Source organism: Grammomys surdaster, unplaced genomic scaffold (assembly GCF_004785775.1).
Source record: "Grammomys surdaster isolate TR1022 unplaced genomic scaffold, NIH_TR_1.0 97, whole genome shotgun sequence".
In the NCBI taxonomy this organism is placed as follows: domain Eukaryota; kingdom Metazoa; phylum Chordata; class Mammalia; order Rodentia; family Muridae; genus Grammomys; species Grammomys surdaster.
In genome coordinates, this window is record NW_021604576.1 from 18,443,101 (window position 1) to 18,464,196 (window position 21,096).

The 21,096-nt window shown below is 43.1% G+C and overlaps 1 protein-coding gene across 2 annotated transcripts in view; it reads left to right on the forward strand.

Moving 5' to 3' along the window:
- Positions 1 to 12,365, forward strand: part of Rragd (Ras related GTP binding D) — a 35,445-nt gene extending 23,080 nt beyond the window's left edge. The window contains exons 5-8 of one of the 2 annotated variants that reach the window (XM_028780318.1): positions 794 to 936; positions 5,984 to 6,132; positions 8,804 to 8,859; positions 10,903 to 12,365. In XM_028780318.1, coding sequence (XP_028636151.1) covers positions 794 to 936; positions 5,984 to 6,132; positions 8,804 to 8,859; positions 10,903 to 10,947 — 393 coding nt within the window. In that variant the 3' untranslated portion in view covers positions 10,948 to 12,365. Of the gene's footprint in view, positions 1 to 793; positions 937 to 5,983; positions 6,133 to 8,803; positions 9,099 to 10,902 lie in introns of those variants that run through there. The other variant, XM_028780310.1, reaches the window with a different exon arrangement.
- Positions 12,366 to 21,096: the final 8,731 nt, after the last annotated feature.

Genomic DNA, 21,096 nt, shown 5'->3' on the forward strand with positions numbered 1-21,096 from the left:
TTGAGGAGCAAGAGAGAGAGGAGGGGCCAAGCAGCCCCTTTTATAGTAGGCAGGATTACCTGCCTGTTGCCAGGTAATTGTGGGGCGGAGCATACCTGGCTGTTGCCAGGTGACTCTGGAGGTGGAGTTTAACAGATTGCTAACATTTACTTTTTTTTTTAAGATTATTATGTATACAGCGGCCTGCCTGTATATATGCCTGCAGTCCAGAAGAGGGCACCAGATCTCATTACAGATGGCTATGAGCTATACCTTGTGGTTGCTGAAAATTAAACTCAGGACCTCTGGAAGAGCAGTCAGTGCTTTTAACTGCTGAGCCATCTCTCCAGCCCCCATTTACTTTTTTTTAAATCTCTAAAGAAAGTCACTTTATTATAAAATGGTTGCCTATTGACTGTACAAATTAGAGAACTTCACTGTGACATTTCACAGAGGCATTTAACCTATCCCAGCCTCCATGCTCCTGTCCCATCCCTCCATGCCTCCCACCCATCCCTAATGGTGGGGTGGAATATCGTTTTTTTTAAGTGTAACTATGAAGCAGTCTGAACTTGCTGTTACTTTAAGGCATCTCTCTTTTTTTTATATAACTAAAGAAATATTTATTTTATGTATATGCATCCACCGTAGCTATCTTCAGATACACCAGAAGAGGGCATTGGGTCCCAATGTGAGCCACACTGTGGTTGCTGGGAATTGAACTCAGGAACTCTGGAAGAACAGTCAGTGCTCTTAATCACTGAGCCATCTCCCCAGCCCAAGGCATGTCTTTTTTATTTTCTCCCCCTTTCAGAATTCTGGAATTGAGAAAGCATTTCTATTTGACGTGGTCAGTAAGATTTATATTGCAACCGACAGCACGCCGGTGGACATGCAGACATACGAGCTCGGCTGCGACATGATTGATGTGGTGATTGACATCTCTTGTATCTATGGGTAAGTAACATTCTTTTCTGTAGTCATTGGAGTGTTTGTTTTTAGACCCTCTTTGTTTGTTTTTATGCCTCTTTCCCCTTTTCTTTTCTTCCTTTCTCTCTCTCTCTCTCTCTCTCTCTCTCTCTCTCTCTCTCTCTCTTTCTCTTTCTTTTTGTATTTCGAAACAGGGTTTCTCTGTGTAGCCCTGGCTGTCCTGGAAGTCACTCTGTAGACCAGGCTGGCCTCGAACTCAGAAATCTACCTGCCTCTGCCTCTCAAGTGCTGGGATTAAAGGCATGTGCCACCACCACCTGGCTCTTTTATTTTGTTATCCCCTTTCCTGATTTCTCCTCCCCTAAACCCTCTATCCCATCTCCCCTCCCCCTGCTTCTATGAGGGTATTTATTCCCCCACCTACCCACTCCTGCCTCCCTACCCTCACATTCCCCCACACCATGGCATCGAGTCTTCACAGGACCAAGGGCCTATCCTCCCGTTGATGCCCGACAATATGATGCTACATATGTGATCCCTCCATGTGTATTCATTGGTTGGTGGTTTAGTCCCTGGGAGCTCTCAGGGGTCTGGTTGGTTGATATTATTGTTCTTCATATGGGGTTGTAAAACCCTTCAGCTCCTTCAGTCCTTTCTCTAACTCCTCCATTGGGGTCTCCATGCTCAGTCCAATGGTTGGCTGCGAGCATCCACCTCTGTATTTGTCAGGCTCTGGCAGAGCCTCTCAGGAGACAGCTATATCACGCTCCTGTCAGCATACACTTCTTGGCATCCACAATAGTGTCTGCGTTTGGTGACTGAATGTGGGATGGATCCCCAGGTGGGGCAGTCACAGGAGCAAATACGGAGACAAAGTGTGGAGCAGAGACTGAAGGAAAGGCCTATTTTCCATTCTTAAAACTATAGTCCTGCTGTCCTTCCCAGGGCTGGAGATGTATCCCAGTTATGCTCAAAGTCCTGAGATCAGTCCTCAGCACTGCAGAAAAAGGGAGAAGGGAGGGGGGAGACCACCTACCAGCTTTCCTCCTCATAGCTTCTGTGGAATTTTTGTATTTCACTTGACTTTTATACTTTTAAGCAGTGGAGGTCTATAAATAGGCCATTTAACATGACAATAATAAAAGTACGTGCTGAGCGAATTGTGATTTAAGTTTTGTTCTGTCTATCATGTAGTTTAATTCTCAGCTGTTCCATGGACAGGAACTATACTATACTTGTTTACAGATAAAGAAATGGACATTTCTAGGACATGCTTTTGCTGTCAGTAAGAAAAGGCTAGACTTCGAACCTTGGTCTAAATGATCCAGATCCTGATGCTGAAAATTCTGTACATAGTGCAGTCCAAGGGGTAAAAATAGATCCACGAGCCACCAAGAATGTTTCCATTATCCTGTTTGATACAGAAAATACCTACTCAGTATTTTTTAAAATTTGATGTTGATTATCTGGGTGGGCAGAGAATTATAAAACTGGGCAAAGGACTTCTGCCAGTTTTTATGTATTATGGCCTTAGCATTCAGAGAAACCAAACTCCTAAATGCTTAAGATAATATTATCGAGTGGAGAAAGTTGTATTGCTAAACATAGAAGCACTCTGCATGCCTGCGAGGTGCGGAGCACACTTGGACGGTCGGAGCGAGAGCAAGTCGTTCACTAACGTCAGCCTGTCGCTAGCTGTGCTTAGACCCTGTGTTTCACACATTTCTGTGTCACCCCACCTGACACTCTGCTCTGTCAGCCTCTACGAGTTTCAAGCTTTGCCATTTCTGTCTTCCACCAACTGAAAATTCTTTGCCTACCCAGTCAGGTTTTCTGTTAACAGTGTTACATAACTCGTGCACACGAAAACCCATGTGTTCACATAACATCCCTCCTAGACGGTAACAGTGAAAACACTGTTAGGCTTTTGATGTTCCTGCCCTGATAGATTCTAGAGCAATTGTACGTCATAATTTATTATTACCATCAGACATCTAGCTTTTTACGTTAGACCCTCCTCGAGAGTCCAACCCTGTGGTAGTCTGTTATTTTTAAGTGGATGGTCTTGAGTGAGACTTGGGAGCTGAGGAAGTCTGATTACTTACAGTCTCTATTGCTATGGTAACCATACAGTGAAGAACACGTTTTTAATGATATGTATGACATCATTATTATATCCTATGATAATTATGCATGAGTGGTGAGTTGTTTGGGTAGGTGATGTTAATCAGAGTTACTTTTACCCATTAAAGCAAACATGGAGAGAGACAGAGAGAGAGAGAGAGAGAGAGAGAGAGAGAGGGGGGGGGGGCGGGGCCAGAGAGAGTTTTTCTATGGTGAAATGCTAGTGTTTTGAGAACTCACAGGATTCAGGGAGAATTGCTGGTTAGCTTTATGTCAACTTGACTCAACTGAGAAAATAACTCCATAAGATGAGCTGTAGACAAGCCTATAGGGCATTTATTTTCTCTCTCTCTCTTTCCTTCCTTCTCTCCTTCCTTCCTTCCTTCCTTTTTCTTTTTTCTTTTTTTGGTGAGTTTTTTGTTTGTTTTTTATTTTTACAGTCAGGGTTTTTCTGTTTAGCCCTGGCTGTCCTGTATAGACCATGCTAGACTCAAACTCATAGAGATCCTCCTGCCTCCTCCTCCCAAGTACTGGGATCAAAGGCATACATGCAGCACCACTGCCTAGCTGGCCATTTTCTTAGTCTTTGATGTGGGAGGGCCCAGGCCTGTTTGAGTCCCTGTCCTGACTTACATTTTGATAATGAATGGGGATATGGAAGTGCAGACTGAATAAGCCTTTTCCTCCCCAAGTTGCTTTGGCCATGTGTTAGACCACAGCAGTAGTAACCCTGACTAAGACGCTCAGCTTACTGAAGCAGCTGTGAGCCAGCTCAGTTAACCTGCAAGGTAGGAGTTGGGGTGAGGGTCCTTGTAGGCAGCCCAGGAAGCAGGTGGCCTTGGGATACAAGGTCTTACTACCCTTTCAGGTGATTAGCTTAGGTGTTGCAGGGCTCTCTCAGCTATGGGTTCTGCAGAGCTAGCAGCTCAACATACTCACATGCCTGTGTATACAGATGCACACACACACACACACACCCCTTTGTGTGTTTTCATTGCTTGTAGGTGAGAAGGTGAGCTGTACAACCATTTTAGTTACAAAATTTCACAAATTTCTATTTGTAATTCTTTTGGTTTACTTGCCTGACCTACCTAAAGCCTGGGTTAGATCTCAACTAAAAACAAAAGCCAAGATGCCTTCATAGCCTTACTGTCTAGAGACAGCCACTGTTTGTACTTTTAGAAATTTTGTATTTTATGCTTTGTCGGCATGTATGTGTATGTACCCTGTGCATGCCTGGTACTCTCGGAGTTTAGAAGAGGGTTGTTGGGTCCCCTGGAACTGGAGTTTCTGATGGTTGTGAGCCCCCATGTGGATGCTGGGAACGAAACCTCAGTCCTTAGAAAGAGTAAGTGTCCTGAACTGCTGAGTCCGTTTCTCAGCCTCATTGTTTACATTCCTATAGACTGCATTTTTACTTCTGTTTGTAATTCTTAAGAGTAATGAGATCACTATCAATAATGTCATATTTTGTCCCCCCACCTCTAGCCCTTTTTACTAAGGGCAGCAAGATTAAAGCGTAAGCTTTGATGTTTACCATATTTAGATTTTAGATTCTGGTTTACCTGTGTCATGAACTTTGCTCAAGTTGTTGTTGTTGTCCAGCTTACCTTTCCCCAGTATCTGTCTGGCTAAGAGGAGTTTTCTGGCAGCTAGTGTGTGCTCGTGAACTAAGTGAAGACGTAGAACTAAGTGTGGTCAGCTGCTTAGCTAGCACACGGTAATTTTTGGGAGAAATTGATAAGGTTTAGTGTAATTCCAGTTGAGTCAAATTTCTAGACACGTATTCATGAATTTGGGCAATACACTAGAAAATGTACATAGTTTCAGAGAAAGGGCAAAGATACTAAGACACCCTCTTTGAGGAACCAGTCACACCAGAGTCTTCAGTGGGTCCTGTTTTGATCCCTAAGGCTGTGATGTTCGCCTGCATTTTGCTTGTTCTCTCTAGTAGGAAACTTGGAAGTGTTGATTGTAACAGAGGAGGAAACCAAGGCCTCAGGTTACTTACCCTCTTCAAGCTGACATAGGAAACGGGTAGCTAGGCTCTGTCCCTGTAGGCCACACCTGAACATGCTGACTCTGCAGAAAATGAGTCCAAGTACACGAAGAACTCTGTGTCCTTTGTGGGGATTCCTGACCACGTGGACATACTGGCTCTTACTTTCCTCATATGCGTCTGTCATTGGTGTTTTGGCTGCACTGTTTGGATGTGAGTTCCAGATCTCCCGATTCTCTGTATTTTCCTGAGAGCAAGAATGTCTTTCTGCAGGACTACAGTTTAATCATCAAATAAGACAAAATCCAGCATGTCTAGCATACTCTGTTGTCTACTCTATACCCTACTCCAATTGTACCAGTGGTCCTGTGGGGCTTCTTTATTGTGGAGCTGGGAGGTGGATCCTAGGACCTCCTCTTTTTTCTTTTTCTGTCTGAGACAAGAGTTTCTCTGTGTAGACCAGACTGGCCTCAAAGTCAAGAGATCTGCCTCCCTCTAGCTGAGATTAAAGATGTGTGTCACCTCTGCCTCTTAATTCTGTTTTCTTGAGGTTTTTCCTCTGGCCCAGGTCAAGCCCAGCGTTTGCCTCTCCTGTCTATCTGGACTCTTTGGAAATCTTTTTGACCTTGCTTTTGGCAGCCTCATTGTTGTGACCTTGTCAAAACAAGGTACTGTTGGCTTTGGTGGGCTGAGAACTCTCCTCTCCCTCCACTTGTATTCCTTGGGTACCTAGAGTGTTGCCTGGTTGCCACAGTGACTGACAGAGTCACCTCTGTGTCTGTGCCCAAAGGTACTGCACATGCCTTACTAGGCATTTGATTTGACTGCAAATGTCTTATTAGGGTGATTGTTTTCTGTGTGTTGGGGGTGGGAGCAGTTGTCTGTCTCCAGGTTGCCATTTGTAGTTCTTTCTTGAAGGTCAGATACATTTTGGTATTTGTTTCCATTTAGCCTCAAAGAAGATGGAGCAGCCGCCCCATATGACAAGGACTCGACAGCCATTATAAAACTGAATAACACAACGGTTCTTTATTTAAAAGAGGTCACAAAGTTCTTGGCACTCGTTTGCTTTGTCAGAGAGGAAAGCTTTGAAAGAAAAGGTAAGTTTTGATGTGATTTAAAAGAATGGCCTCAATCCAGACTGCCTCTGTTGCCTGTTGAATTTGTGTGTAGACAGCAGATGCCCTCGAAGCCTCAACTTTAGTTATGTGGCCCATGATTGGCAGGCTTGAGACATGCCCTGCATGAGTGCGTATCTGGACCTGTCTATCCCCTAGATGTGCAGCCATGATTGGGATGAGGTGGCAGGAGAGCCAGAATCTTCCAGTGTTACCAGGCTGTTGCAGCAGGAAAGGATTTCTTAGCCTGTGCTGCTGGTTGAGGCCTGTGCCTGGGTCGCACAGAAGGTGTTAGATGAGATGTGTGACCATTGCTCTCCTGATTAAGGAAGCACTAGAGGTAGATGGCATTTGGCTTCTGCTTAGGATTCACATACCCCTGGAATAGCAGGGATGGTGCTGTGACCCACATAGTGAAGGAGCAACTGATACTTACTGACACCATCATGTAAGGGTCAAATCAGTTGTTGGTGATGGGTGTGAGTGTGTTTTTTTTTTTTTGGTTTTTCGAGACAGGGTTTCTCTGTGTAGTCCTGGCTGTCCTGGAACTCACTCTGTAGACCAGGCTAGCCTCGAACTCAGAAATCCGCCTGCCTCTGCCTCCCAAGTGCTGGGATTAAAGGCGTGCGCCACCACCGCCCGGCATGAGTGTATGTTTTAAGCAAAAGCAATTCACTCTTTTTTTCCTTATTTTGTGAATGATGCTCATGTGGCTAGTGCTGGATACTTGTAGCCAGAGCATAGTTTATTACTGCTAACAGGTCCGGGGTGGCTCAGGGCCTTTAAGAACCTTTAAGAGTATTCGCTTTCATCCTCTATTTCCATCTTCTGGAGTGAATAACAGATTATCTATTAGATTATGGGCTTCCTCTGGGAAGACATAGGGAAAACAGCAGGACTGGGCCAGTACACAGTGGTAGAAGCTTATCTCTTATGCATGATGCTGTAGGTTCAATCCCCAGTATTGAGCATTCCCTGTCAACAAAGGAACATAGACAGGGCTGTATTTTGTTTTACTCTCATTATATAGATGACTTTACTCAGTCCTGAAAAATATAAGTGCCTTTATTTAGAAGCTGACAGCAAGGGAGGTGGTCCTCCCCAGGGAAGAAGAGCACACCCATTGGTTGTCCAGGGCCACATAGTCAGCCCTGAAAACACACATTATGTGGACTGAGCAGCCTGTGTTTAGGAACATACAAGTATATGCATATATGCATGGAATAACAATTAGTGAAAAAAGAGGCCATGGATTTGAAGGAGAATCTACAGATGGCTACTGAGCGGCTCTCTGTATAGAGCTAGGTGTGTGTGCACACACGTTCATATTCGTCTCTTCCCACATTTCTTGTTGATTGGTATTTCCTATAGATTTTGGAAGCTAAGGCGAACAGGGACACACAGATATAGAACCTCAGCTGGCAGCAGAGCATAAAGGTTAGGAACATTGGAGCTAGGCTAGAGAACTTGTTTATTTTGAACCAATTTTACAATCAACTGGAAAAAAGTTGCTAAAACAGTAAATAATCTCTAAGTGTTCATCCATCTCCCCTTTGACATTCGGTCTTGTAAGCTCTGAGTGGAATGGAATGAACTTGTACAAACCTCAGAGTCCCCCATAGAAATGACACCATGCCCTCCCAGCTCAGACACTGAATGCTGTCTGTCCATTACCAAGGGGAGCTAGCCTCTCTCTGTTAAAGTACTGCCAGGTTTTCCACTACAAAGTTTCTAAAATTAAATGCTCACACAAATCCAGTTGCTTCTTTGACCTTTAGTATTAAATTTTAACATCTGACTGTGTGGAGCTAAGTTTAAGTAGAATTGTCTTTGGTAAGTTATTCCTGAAACACACTCTTGGATGGCAGGTGGGTTTTGTAGAATATAGTAAATGAACTAGTTGTTGAGTTTAATTTGGTGCTACAACTAAGAAATGAAGGGAAATGGGCACATTTAAAGTTTCATCTCCTGTTTTCATTGTTTTGTTTTAAGACAGTGTTTCTCTGTCTACTAGAAACTGGCCTCAGCCTACCTCAGCCTTCCCCAGTGCTGGGATTAAAGGCATATGCCACCAACTCTAATCCCTCATCTCATGTTTAATGGGTGTGCATGTTTGTGTGTGGTGGTGTCTTTCTCTGTTCTTCTACCTTATTTATCTAATTATTTTTGAGGTAAGGTCTCACTATGTAGCTGTGGCTGGCCTTGAACTCATGTATAGATTCTGGGGAATTAAGGTTGTCAGGCTTATGAAGCCAATGTGCGTGTGTGTGTGTGTGTGTGTGTGTGTGTGTGTGTGTGTGTGTGTGTATAATTTAGGTCATCGGATTTACATAGCAAACACAGCAGCTGAGCCATCTTGACAGCTCTAGATTTATCTTAAATTACTTTAATCTGAATAATTAAGTTAGTGTGGTTCAGTGGTTTCTCAGATCTTTTTGAGCCATGGACACTTTAGGAAATACTCTGGTAGCTTCTGGAACACTTTCCAGGGAACACCTACCTCACATGACTACCTGCAGTTCCTGCAGCCTGGGCCTGTTAGGTACGCATTGGTCCTCTGCTGCCCCCTACTGGTAGTGCATGCCCTGATGGTGCACACTGAACGGCAGAGATCGTTTCTAGTGTTACTTAGAGTTTTTGTCTTCCCCTGCAGGACTTATTGACTATAATTTCCACTGCTTCCGGAAGGCCATCCACGAAGTCTTTGAGGTGAGAATGAAGATGGTGAAATCTCGAAAGGCCCAGAGTCGGCTGCCCAAGAAGACAGGAGCTACTCCCAATGGAACCCCTAGAGTGCTGCTGTAGGGGAGCCGTTAGGAGCCTGAGTTCAGACCTCAGTGAGGAGGCTGCTAAACTATACTGCACTACAGGAGGGCTGGGACCCCGACTCAGATGTGTTAAGGAAAAAAAAACTTACACTTTCTAAAATAAGCACTTTGAAGCAAAAACCTGTATAATAACAGTGAGACCCACTGTACTGTCACTACATAAATGTAAACTACATAAATGTAAAAATAGAAAATCCCCTTGTGAGAACTGCCAGGAACTGTACATATTTTGCATTTTTTCATGTTTTTTTTTCCTCATTGAGGTGAACTTTGATAAGATGATTTTTCTAAACTCTTTTCCTGTACTTGGTGACAAGGACACACATACTGTAGTCCATATGGCAATTGGAAATTAATCCAATGTATTGCTAAAGACTTTTTGTGAATTTGGGACTCTTTGCTGCCAGTTGTCAAAGGGGAAATCATTTTTCAGTGGAGCAGCAACAGGTCAGGGCTGGAAGCTCCAGGCAAGAGCAATAAGAACTTCTCTATAAGAAGTAAACACAGGAATTTTGTAGCTGGACAGTGGTGGTGCATGCCTTTAATCCAAGCAGATAGATCTCTGTGAGTTTGCGGTCAGCCTGGTTTACATAGTGAATTCCAGGACAGACGGGGCTACACAGGGAAATCCTGTCACAAAACCAACCAACTTAAAAAAAAAAAAAAAAAAACCAGGAATTTTGCAGAAAAATATTACTTCCAAGCTTACCTACACGTTTGTATCCCTATGACCATGCCTTCCGAGTCACCCAGTTCTTTTTGAAATTCTTTACCTCAACACACACCTTTGGTAGTAGTCACCTTATGTATGCAGATGGGTGGTTTCTTTTTGGTGCATTATTCTAATGAACCTTTGGGACCAGATTTCTAAGATGATGCCAATCAGTGTAGAGAACTATGAATGTTGTTTGAGGAGATGGGGACAAGTACTGTTGATTTGTTAGGGGAAAAACTATAGAGGCACTACTGTACCTGCTGAAGAGGCTAAAACAACAGGCCAGGAGGGTTCCCAGATGCAGTCAGAGGCTGCTCAGACTAAAGATCATGTATACCTGCATGTGTTCGACTCCTTGTTCAGGACCAGTTTTTAATGATCCATGACCACAGAAGTGGAACAGAAGTTTCATCTTCATTGAGTTTAGTCCATGGTGGCTCCATTTGTTACCTGACTCTTTCATCTGTGACAACACACCTCACATCTTCTTCCTGTCCCTACCAAGATCAGCTTGTCACCAGCTTGCTCTGCAAGACAGAGGACATAGAAAGCCTATGGCCAGTAGGTAAAAGGTAGTCTAAAGAGGTGTGTCAGTTAGCTATGTGTGTGCCTTTTTTTTTTTTTTTTTTTTTTTTGATTGGTAGGGAACAGAGAGTCCTAAATCTAGCCCTATTTCAAACCATTCCAAGGGTTAGCACTGTCAGGTGTGCGTGGCATTAGAAAAGGTTCTCTTTAAAGCAGAGTCAGCTAGGGATGTTGAAGCTGGCTCTAGCTTTGTCTAAAGCAGCTTGTCCCCGAAGCTCACTTCTTTTAAGTGTCTTCTCCCCATCTTCTTGCTTCCCTTTCCCCAAATTCTTTATTGCTTGAGAGAGTGTATCTTATCTCTGTGTAGCCCTGGCTGTCCTGGAACTCATTATGTAGACCAGACTGTCCTTGAACTCAGAGATCCACCTGCCTCTGCTTCCCCCAGTGATCAAAGGTGAACACCACCATGTCTGGCCAGGTCTTAACTTAGACTTGTAAGCTAGTGGCTGAAACTGGAGACAGATGATTGAAATGTAAGATTTGTGCCTCCCAGTAGTCTGATTATTAAGGAGATTCTAGTACTCGTGATACCATGGCTACTTCCTTATGATTTCTGTGAAGAGAGAGGTGGTAGGAGCCTGGAGTTGTCCTTATGATTTACAGGGCTATTCCCTTAATTTACAGGGCTATTCCCTGACAGCCTCTGTCAACAGGCTGGATGGAGGTTGACTGCTTTTAAGAGTAACACCACCACCCCCCACCTCCTGCGCCCTGACAAAGACACCGAGAGTGAGAAGCACACTTTGCTTTTTTTGAGAGAGGGGGTCTGAGGTAACCCAGACTGGCCTCAGACTTGCCAAGTAGCCAAGGATGCTCTCCAGTTTCTGATCCTTCAGCCTCCGCTTTCTCTAAGTGCTGACATTATAGGAATGCACCACCATACTTGGCTTGAACCAGTGCTGAGAATTGAACCCAGTGCTTTTTGCATGTGAGGGCAAGAATTCTACCAAGCTAGTATCCTCTAGCTCGCTTTCTTAATAGCTTTTTTAATAAAGAATTTCTCTTGAATAGACAAAGAATTGAATTTTTAATAAGACTTTAGTTTTGAGATAAGACACTTGCTTGTCTGATAAACCACATAAAATTAGCATGTCTAACTGGCGCTTCCATTCTGAAGCTGGTTATAGAATGGGTTTTTTTGTTGAAATGTGCCTTAAAAGCCTATCACTTTAAGAGCATGTGATTCTCTGAGGATAGGCAAAAGTCCTGTGACGTAGGGCCCACGTTCCTGATCATAAACGCACTCTTTAGTCACAACCCTGATTACTGCCTCGAGCCTGGTGTGACAGTGACCTCTTGAAGATGTCTGAATGGTGAAGTTTCTGTCTGTGACTAGAATCGCAACATGTCTTCATATTTGTTTTGTATTTTATCTTAGATTTGGGAGTTAGCTTAATGAACTGTAGATCTGTGTTTATGCTCAAACGTAACTATAAACAGAAAGGTCAAACTCTTGACTACGGTGGCTTCAATAGAACATGTTTGTTTGGTTTTAGGAGTTGAGCACTTGAGGATTTATAGAACAGGCAGGCTTTTGCTCTTTGAATCAAGTATAACTTCTGTGTAAGAGTTGTACTGAATTACTGTCTTTAGTTAACTGTAATGATGGTTAACTGTGAATGACCTGTACGGAATGCTTTTGAAGGAGTAGAAGTAAAAACTGATTAATAGATACCAAGTGTTATTTTGCGAACATGATATATTTTGGGTCCTTAAATAGAAAACGACTAGAAATCACAGCAGTACTATTATGTATGGGTTATATGCCAACTGTGTCGGAAACAGAATTCATCAACTCAATGGAGCTGTCATGATTAAAGTACAGTATGCACTCAACAGACACAGGCTGTAGTTTGTAACCAAGCACACTGGTTTACTGTTGAGGACATTGTTTGTAACAATGATGTAACAGGGATGATAACTGCCAACTTGAAAGCATGTTTGTGTGCCCGTGGCTTGACGTACCCAGAGCTTAGTTTTCTGAGAGCAGAATGGTCTCTTGTTGAAATTTAAGATGATGTTTACTATATACATATCACTGTTTTATTGGTTATGTTAGGTCCATTTAATAAAAAGAGAAGTTTAAAAAAAAATCTTTTGATGTGGGGTCTCTTAATGTCACTCCAGCTGCTCTTGGATTTCTGGGCTCAACAGATCTTCCTGCCTCAGCTTCCCTGCAGCTGGGCCACAAGTTGGTACAACCACCCTTGACTGTTTAGCCAAATTTCTCTCCATTACTTAGTTCAAATTTATGCAAATGAAGATAAATCATTATGTAAACGGAACGCTTTTTTTTTGGAGATCTCAGTATATAGCCCTGGCTGGCCTCAGACTCGAAGCCTGCTTGCCTCTGCCTTCTGAGTTGTAGAACTAAAGGTGTGTCATAAGTTAGCTATGGAGGACCACGAGACTCAAGATGAGGTTGTTACTCTATACAGGGTGTTCCCAAAACCCATCTCCACCCAACCTAGAAGAGGGGACTTCTGCCGCTAGACCAAGCAGAGAGGGGCCACCCAGAACCCCCTCTGACTGGCAATCTGAATTCTTGCTTAGGCTGCGAGGCTAAGCACTGCAAGGGAATATAAATAAAAGATAAAAATATCTATCTGGGTTCCCTGAGGGACAAGCCTGACTGCATAGGGGTTGATGTCAAAAGTATCCCCTCTCCAGGAAAAAGACATCAGGACGGGTATGACCCTCATGCCTCACTGGACAGTGACAGGGGGACCAGAGCCATTACAATGTCCCCTTCAATTACTGGAAGTCAGGCCTCTATCCCCGCCTTCGCAAGATTAGTATTGCCACAGCCCTTCTATACTTAGAGAAGGGAAGAGATGTCAGGGGCAGCCCTGCTTACACACTGAAGGCCTAAAATCAGCCATAGGCCTAAAATCAGCAATAGGCCTGTCATACATGCATGCTAACACCAAGTCTTGTGTCTCTGTGGAAAAACATTGAAACAGATGGCTATAAGCTAATGTAAACAGGCAGCTTTCATGGAAATTTACCAGCTTGAGTAGTCTTAGACCTTGTAAATAGGTAGCCTTGGCAGACAAACCAACTTAGATAAGGACAAGTGACTCATTGGCAGAGTCATAGTGACCTGTCCCCTGAACCTTCACCCAGCCTATACCCTGTTCTGAAAGATATCTGTATTCCCCTTGAACACTCACGCTCCAGTGTCATCCCCTTCCCCACGTCCTGCCTTTCTGTGTTTATAACCCCTGTGTGAATGAATTACAATTTGAAAAAAAAAATAAATTATTAAAAAAAAAAAGAACTAAAGGTGTGTGCCATCATGCCCAGTTTTTATTATTTTTTAAATCCCATTTTTCTTTAGCATCAGTCACATTTAGGACCTTCCCACATGTATTTGGCAACTGTGTCAGCTCTTTTGAGCTGTTAGTACACAAGGCAGGTGCTGAGTCTGGACTTGGTCCTTTAATAAGGGAGTCACTCCGCTCCCCCTAACCCACAAAGCAGTGCAGCGAAGTGGCTCATCTGGAGAGATGAGCCTGTGTGTCTGTCTGTCTAGTGAGAAAGGGACTTACCTGGGGTTCAATGTGTAAGGAACAATCACCAGCTCACACAGTACTGCCTGACTTCACTGTCTAGGTCCTAAGCATCACCTAGGATGTTTAGTAATAGATTCCCATCCCTAACTCATGCTTCCTGAGTCAAAACCTGGGAAGTCATCTAGGGATCTATATTTTAAATATACTTGAGACCTTGTTTCCCTGTAGTTAAAGAGCTAGGGTGACCAGGCCAGTCCAGTCAGCCAACAGGTTCTCCAGTGCAGGAGCGAGGATTAAAAAGAAAAAAGAGATTAGACAACATTGCAGTATGACCCCAGGCAGTTCTGAGACTAGAGGTGAGTTTATTTTTTCCCAATCTGCTTTTATACCATTTTAATTACATGCAACTATTTAGGTCAGTTCTATGTTGAAGAACTAGCAATACAATAGATGCAAATAGTCAAAGGACAAGCAAGCCAATAAGCAAAGTCCTGTGATCACTCCCGTGATTACTGTTTCTAAGGGCTTATCAGGATGACCAAAATATTTGAGCCTACTTTCCTGTCCTAGCCCAAAGTCATATTCAATGCCTGAGACCTACTTCTTTGTTCTAACCTAAGATTTAGATTCCTGACTGAAATTACTTCCCAGTTTTAGCCTAAAATTAGATTCCTGCCTGAACTTACTTCCTTGTCATGGCCCAATGTCAGATTCCTGCCTAAAGCCCATTTCCTTGTCCTTGGCTACTGTCAGATTTCTGCCAAGCAGCCCCAAAAGCTCTCCACACTAGGGAGGGGAGATTGTTTTGCATAAGGATTATAACCACCCACGGAAGCATTCTTCAGTCTTCTATATGCTAATATATGCAGATCCACATACATATATTCATAAGTGTGTAAACATATATATATATACACGCACACACATGTTGTCTTCCAACTTGATTATGAGATTTGAAAAAGTATTTAACTCATTCTACGGAATCCAATGCTCTCTCCTGACTTCCATTGGCACTGCATGCATGTGGTGCATGTTCCTACGTGCAGAAATCCCAATAACCAAAAAACTATATTATTTAAAGTACCATTTAAAGTACACTGTTACACATGTGATATAAAGTCCATTTGAGTGATCAATTTATATTTTTAGATCTTTGCATTTATATGACAAAGTACATGTTTAAATAAATTTCCTCTTCCTCACACAACTTAAACTCTTCAATGTATGTACCTAGTGACTTCATCATCAGAATATTTTGAATGACTTAACAGTTTCTTGGTTGGTAAGATGGAACACACTTTAAATTGAATAGATTAGTGTTGGTGGAGTCTAGAGTTTGTTCTCCCTTCAGCTAGAGTGCTGGAATGACAGGTGTGCCACCATGCTTGACTTAGGATCCAGTTCTCTCTTGTGTTTCTCCTAATGCCAGAATCTACTCCAGGGTACTGTTACGCTAGCTAGGCAAGTGTCCTATTAAGTGACTCTCAGCCCAAAAGACTATTTTTCTATTTTCTCCAACATACTAGTGATCTTCACAAATAAGTTCTACTTTTTAACTCAACGATTACTCAAGAGCTTTCTAAAGATGACCACCATTGTGTGATTCCCACGGCCACACCCTCAGCAATGAGTAATCAACCATCTTTGCCTCTCAGCACCCATTGACTGAGGTGGGTGACTTTTATAACAGATAATTCCTACCATTTTAGGTCTTTAAAAACATCGTTTCCCTCAATAGTATTTTATTCAAAAACAACAGATTGAAAGACCAAAACTTCTACTTCCTCCTCGTTCACATATGGCATATACTGTTTACAACCGTCTACACCTAAACTCTACCTCAAGCATCTGAGGAAGCAAAATTGGTGCCAATATTTCCTCACAGGGCACCAGAGGGCAGATGGATTGTGACACCTCTGGGGCAATGAGTGCTAAGTGAGTCATGGGGAAGGCGGGATACTTCAGAAGTCCAGGATTAGCCTTGCCCATATTGTAAAGCTTCCAGGGAAAGCTACAGTGTTATCTGAGTGTGCTAAAGACTGGTAATTACAGCCTGAAATGCCAGGGGCACAGAATTACGCTCGGAAGTTCCATAATTCTGGTATGTGCTGACCTTTGTCTGCAGAGTGAAGAATGTGACGTGTATTTATGAACTATTTTTTTAAGTTTGTGGCTATTATAATGAGAAATAAAATAAAAATTTGCTTAAAAGTATTGAACTCAGTTATTTCCTGTTACTTTACGGTTTCCTAATGAGTAGGAACCAACCCAGCTCTGAGGAAGGGGCAGCAGTGATTTAAGTATTCAAGTTAGCGTGAAGACCACGGAGCCTCCTCAGTCAGTCAGCGGCTGGCTAGCTGGGACCAGAGGAGTAAGATTGGAGTGACAGGTCAGGACAGAAGAAAAGGGTACATGCAGAGTGGTAGAGGGACCCTGCATGAGGAGCTTCATCAGAAGGCAGAAGAAGACACAGAAGCACCCCAGCTGTCTGCAAGCACATCTGGACGCCTCTTCTCCCTGTCACAAAGGGCAGTTTTATCTCAGCTGCAGGTGTTTCCTTTACAGCCAAACTTAGAAGATGAGCGCATGCCTGCCAAACCCATCTTATGGTCCATCCGAATTGAGAGAAAGGAGGGTACAGATTGTAATCTTTTTTATTTAAAACAAAGTTTTTATTTTAAAAAACCCTAACAAATATTTCATTTAATTTAAAACATTTTTAGTTTTACTTATTTTATGTGTATGAGTATTTTGTCTGTCTGTCTGTCTGTCTGTCTGTCTGTCTGTCTTGTCTGTCTGTCTGTGACCACATGCTTCTCTGGTGCTCGCTGACATCAGAAAATGCTGTGGGATTCCTTCAACTGGGAGTTGCTGATGGTTGTGCTATATGGGTACTGAGAACTGAATCGCTGTTCTCTGCAATGACTGTAAGTGCTTGTAACTGCTGAGCCATCTCTCTAGCCCGTTACTAACAAAACAAAAAAACAAAACGAGATGGTACAGTCTGTGTAAATAAAGCAAAGCATGATTCTGAGCAGGGTCCTTCCATCATCCCTAATACTGTACTCCTGGGGGACAAGGGACGGGGAATGTCACATATATAGCTCACAACTATATTAGTAAACTGAGTCTCCCAGAAAATAAACCTTTAAGTGTGGTTAGGAGCACTGACTGCTTTTCTGAAGGACCAGGGTTCAAATCCCAGCACCCACACGGCAGCTCCCAATTGTAACTCCGAGATCTGACACCCTCACACAGACATACATGCATGCCAAACATCAATGTACATAAGATTGTGAAAAAAAGCCATAGGAAAAGTGATGATGTAAATGTTGATTTGCTATCATTTTATTTTTGCTTATTCATTGAGGAAAGAAAAAATATAGTGCCTGTCAAACACAGGGTGCCAGGGGTTCCTATTCTGGGTGCTTTGTTAGTGTCAATGCACTCACGTGGCGTCTCAGCCTAACACCTAACCACAGGGTATTAAAAATACACCCGGTCCAGTATTGTGCGCAGCACAGGGGCAGAAAACAAAGCACTTGTCTCTTCTGGATCTCTCTGCTGGCCACCAGATGGCAGCCAAAAGCATAGCAGGCCCAGCATATGGAAAAAGAACTTGGTGTCCTTGAGAGTTTAAATTGGGAGCCTAATAATAATCCAAACAGCATTTCTGTCACGGTAATATCAGCCACATGACCATTAAAAAAAAAAAACCTCAATTCTGGGGATGGAAAATAAAAAAAACTATAGAAGGTGGATTTTTTTTTCCTTAAAAATAAAAAGAGCAGGGGCTGGAGAGGTGGCTCAGCGGTTAAGAGCACTGGCTGCTCTTCCAGAGGTCCTGAGTTCAATTCCCAGCAACCACACGGTGGCTCACAACATCTGTAATGGGATCTGTTTTTTTTGTTTTGTTTTTTTTGTTTTGTTTTGTTTTTGTTTTTTTGAGACAGGGTTTCTCTGTTTAGTACTGGCTGTCCTGGAACTCACTCTGTAGACCAGGCTGGCCTCAAACTCAGAAATCTGCCTGCCTCTGCCTCCTAAGTGCTGGGATTAAAGGCGTGCACCACCACCGCCTAGCCTGTAATGGGATTTAATGACCTCTTCTGGTGTGTCTGAGGACAGCTACAGTGTACCCCTATACATAAAATAAATAATTCTTTAAAAAAAAATAAAAAGAGCAAGACCTATTGCAAAATATTCAAAATCACTAATAAAATGTTTAGGATGTTTTTCTTTCTAAATATTGCTCTCGGAAGGTATTGATATAAAATAGCCAGTTCATATTATACATGCAAATGATTATAGCACTGCTGCTTGCAAATCATGTAATCCATCAGCTGACTGTAGATATTCTATAGAAAACCAAATGCATTAGGATTTGAACTGTTAAAATGCTTTACAATAATGGCTCAAGAAAAATACCAGAATATTAATCATGACCATTTCTGAAGAGAAGGGTTGTGGATATTTGTATTGTATTCATATCTCAAATATGGAATGATAGTCATGATCATTAAAGAAAAAAGGGCAGGGTTTTTGTTTTCTTTTCGTTTTTTGAGACATGGTTTCTCTGTGTAGACCTGGCTATCCTGGAACTTTCTCTGCAGATCAGGCTAGTCTTGAACTCAGATCTGCCTGCTACTCAAGTGCTGGGATTAAAGGGATGCACCATTATGCACAGCGAAGAAAAAAGCATTTCAAAAAATGAGAATAGTTTTAAGTGCTGAAGAGTAGGTATCTTAAGGAATGTACCCTCCAAGTAGCACCGGAATCTAGGAAACATATACCTCTTTTCAAGCTCTTAGGTTTGGGCAGTCCCTTGTCCTCTCACACTATATTGGGACACCAGTAGACCACCTGGGATTCGGATTCTGACTCTGATGAGTGTTTGGGAGACCTGGGTTTCTAATGGCTGGCGGGTCGAATTGTTGTGTGAGTCACTGGACAGATTCTGCCCAGAGAACAGCATTTTTGTCATTAATGTCTTGTCTCCTTTGGCTCTGTCTCAGGGACAAGAGAGCCGGTCTGTTCTCCAGGCTCTTTGACTTAATGATCAGAAGCCAACTTGCCATGTGCACCTCACCTTTAATGGAGAAAGCCACTGCTCTTGTCACCTGCTACGTGAGTTGTGCCAATTCCTTTCTGGGATTATACTCGTGGTCCCAGCAAACTCCGTCCTCTGATTCCATCTGTGTTTCATTTTGTCTGGAGACTCCCCATCTGCTTCTCTCCTTTCACCCCAAGCTCTAAGCCTCTCCCCCCCACCACTTGGCCCCTCTTTCCCAGCCTCCTCCTCCACTTCTCCTAGACTCTCTGACCCTCTGACCCCAATGCTCAATTCCCATTTACGGTCTCCAGAAGAGCCAGAGCCCACTTGATACCCACAGGCCCTCCTCCTAAAGTGCTTCCTGAGCCCGGAGGGCAGGCCCTGTATGATAGGGTCAGCTGCTGCAGGAGAGCTTGTGGCACAGGGTGTGTGCTAGCAGTGGGAGTCACCAGAGCAGGAACTGCAATGTGGGCAGGGGCAGAGCCGCCCCTCCCCCTCATCTCCACTAAGACCAAGGCATCCTGGCAGCCTGTGAGTCCAAGACTCCACCTCAGAGTGGCTATGGGTGCCAGTTGTTCTGTGGGAGAGACCCGGTAGCTGCCCTGCGTGGGCAGGAGACTCTAGATAAAAGCTATGCTAGTTGTTGGGTCTCCAAGCCTGCTTCCTCTGATATAAATAGACTGTTTATTCTTGGGACTCACTCATCCTATGCCAGTGGTCTTGTTTCTGTATCAAGCCCAGAGACTCTTGGTTTCGTTTCTATTTCTCAGTTACAGAGAAACAAATGTCTCTTGAGTACGATTTTTTTCTTTAAATTGTCATACACAGTTTTAGCTCACTAAGACCTGGGTTAGGAGATGGAATCTGACCTGCTTACTTCAGCCCTGAGCATGAATTGTTTGTAATCACCCTAAACAAATGAAATTAATTTACAGAGACAAGCTTGGAGAAGAGACCTTCTGTGTATGTTGTCAAGGTTAAGCCTAAAGAAACTTAAAACAAGTTTAAATTTTGTTTAATGTGAAATAATATTCAACTTAAGGTGTATTTAAATAAATGATTTCATAAAATGGGTTAGAATTACAATGCACTTGCATGTCAGGACATCTCCAGGTTCAAGTAATGCCCTTTCTCTGTGATGGGACACAAACCCCATCAAAGTAAATTACATGTTAGTCTCATTTAATAAAATAAAGATGCAAGGGAAGTCAGGCTTGCCAGAAGTCTGCTGTTCATGTCTCTGGTTATGTATTCCAGACCAGGGAAACTTCCTCCTTCCCTATAGAAGATGAATTAACAGTCTGGAGAGATGGCCCAGTGGTTAAGAGCACTGGCTGCTCTTCTGAAGGAGCTGGGTTCAATTACCAGCACCCACATGGTAACTCACAACTGTCTATATAACTCCAGTTCCAGGGGATCTGACATCTCACACAGACTTACATGTAGGCAAAACACCAAAAGCACATAAGAACAAAATGTTTTTTTTTTTAAAAAAAAAAAGATAAAAGGTAAATTACTCCTCATGTCTCACATGTAGGGAATGGGTTCTCTTGCCCATTGGAAGATCTTAGCGTCTGTGTCCACGTCCTCAATGTCCCAAACAACACAGAGACAAATAGCAGCTACTCAAACAAATGGGAGTTTGTCAAACAGCTGAGTTCTAAAAACAGGGCAAACCTTGTACGTAAGCCTGCCATCCCTACTGGTATGGGACCTGCATACTAGTTCAGTTGGCCATGCCCTTTACTCTGGCTACCAATTCTCCTCCTTTTGAGGAAAAGCTAATTCCATGGCTGAGAGGTAATTAGCTAATTCTGTAAAAAGTGCATCCCCCTTTGTTTTTATTCTGAGATACGGTTTCTCTGTGTAGCCCTGGCAGTCCTGGAACTTGATCTGTAGACTTTGTAGACCAGGTTGGCTCCAACTTCTGGGTACTGGGATAAAGGCATGCGCCATCACACCTGGCTTCCCAGGGGTAGTCAGCTATGGCTAACCTATGGACAATCATCTAAATACTAAGTGAGAGGTGTCACCCCATGCATCCACCAAATACAGGTAAGAAAAACAACACTGCCTGAGAAGGAAGAAGCCCAGACTGTGAAAGTTCACCCAGACCAGCCTCACCTCCCAGACTACAGGGACCAGCTCTCTAGCTCTGCTCTGGCTACAAAGCTAGAAAGAAGCCAGTGGGCACGCATTGGAAACTAAAGAAACCCAAAAGGGACATGGACATGAGGATCATGATCCCCTTTC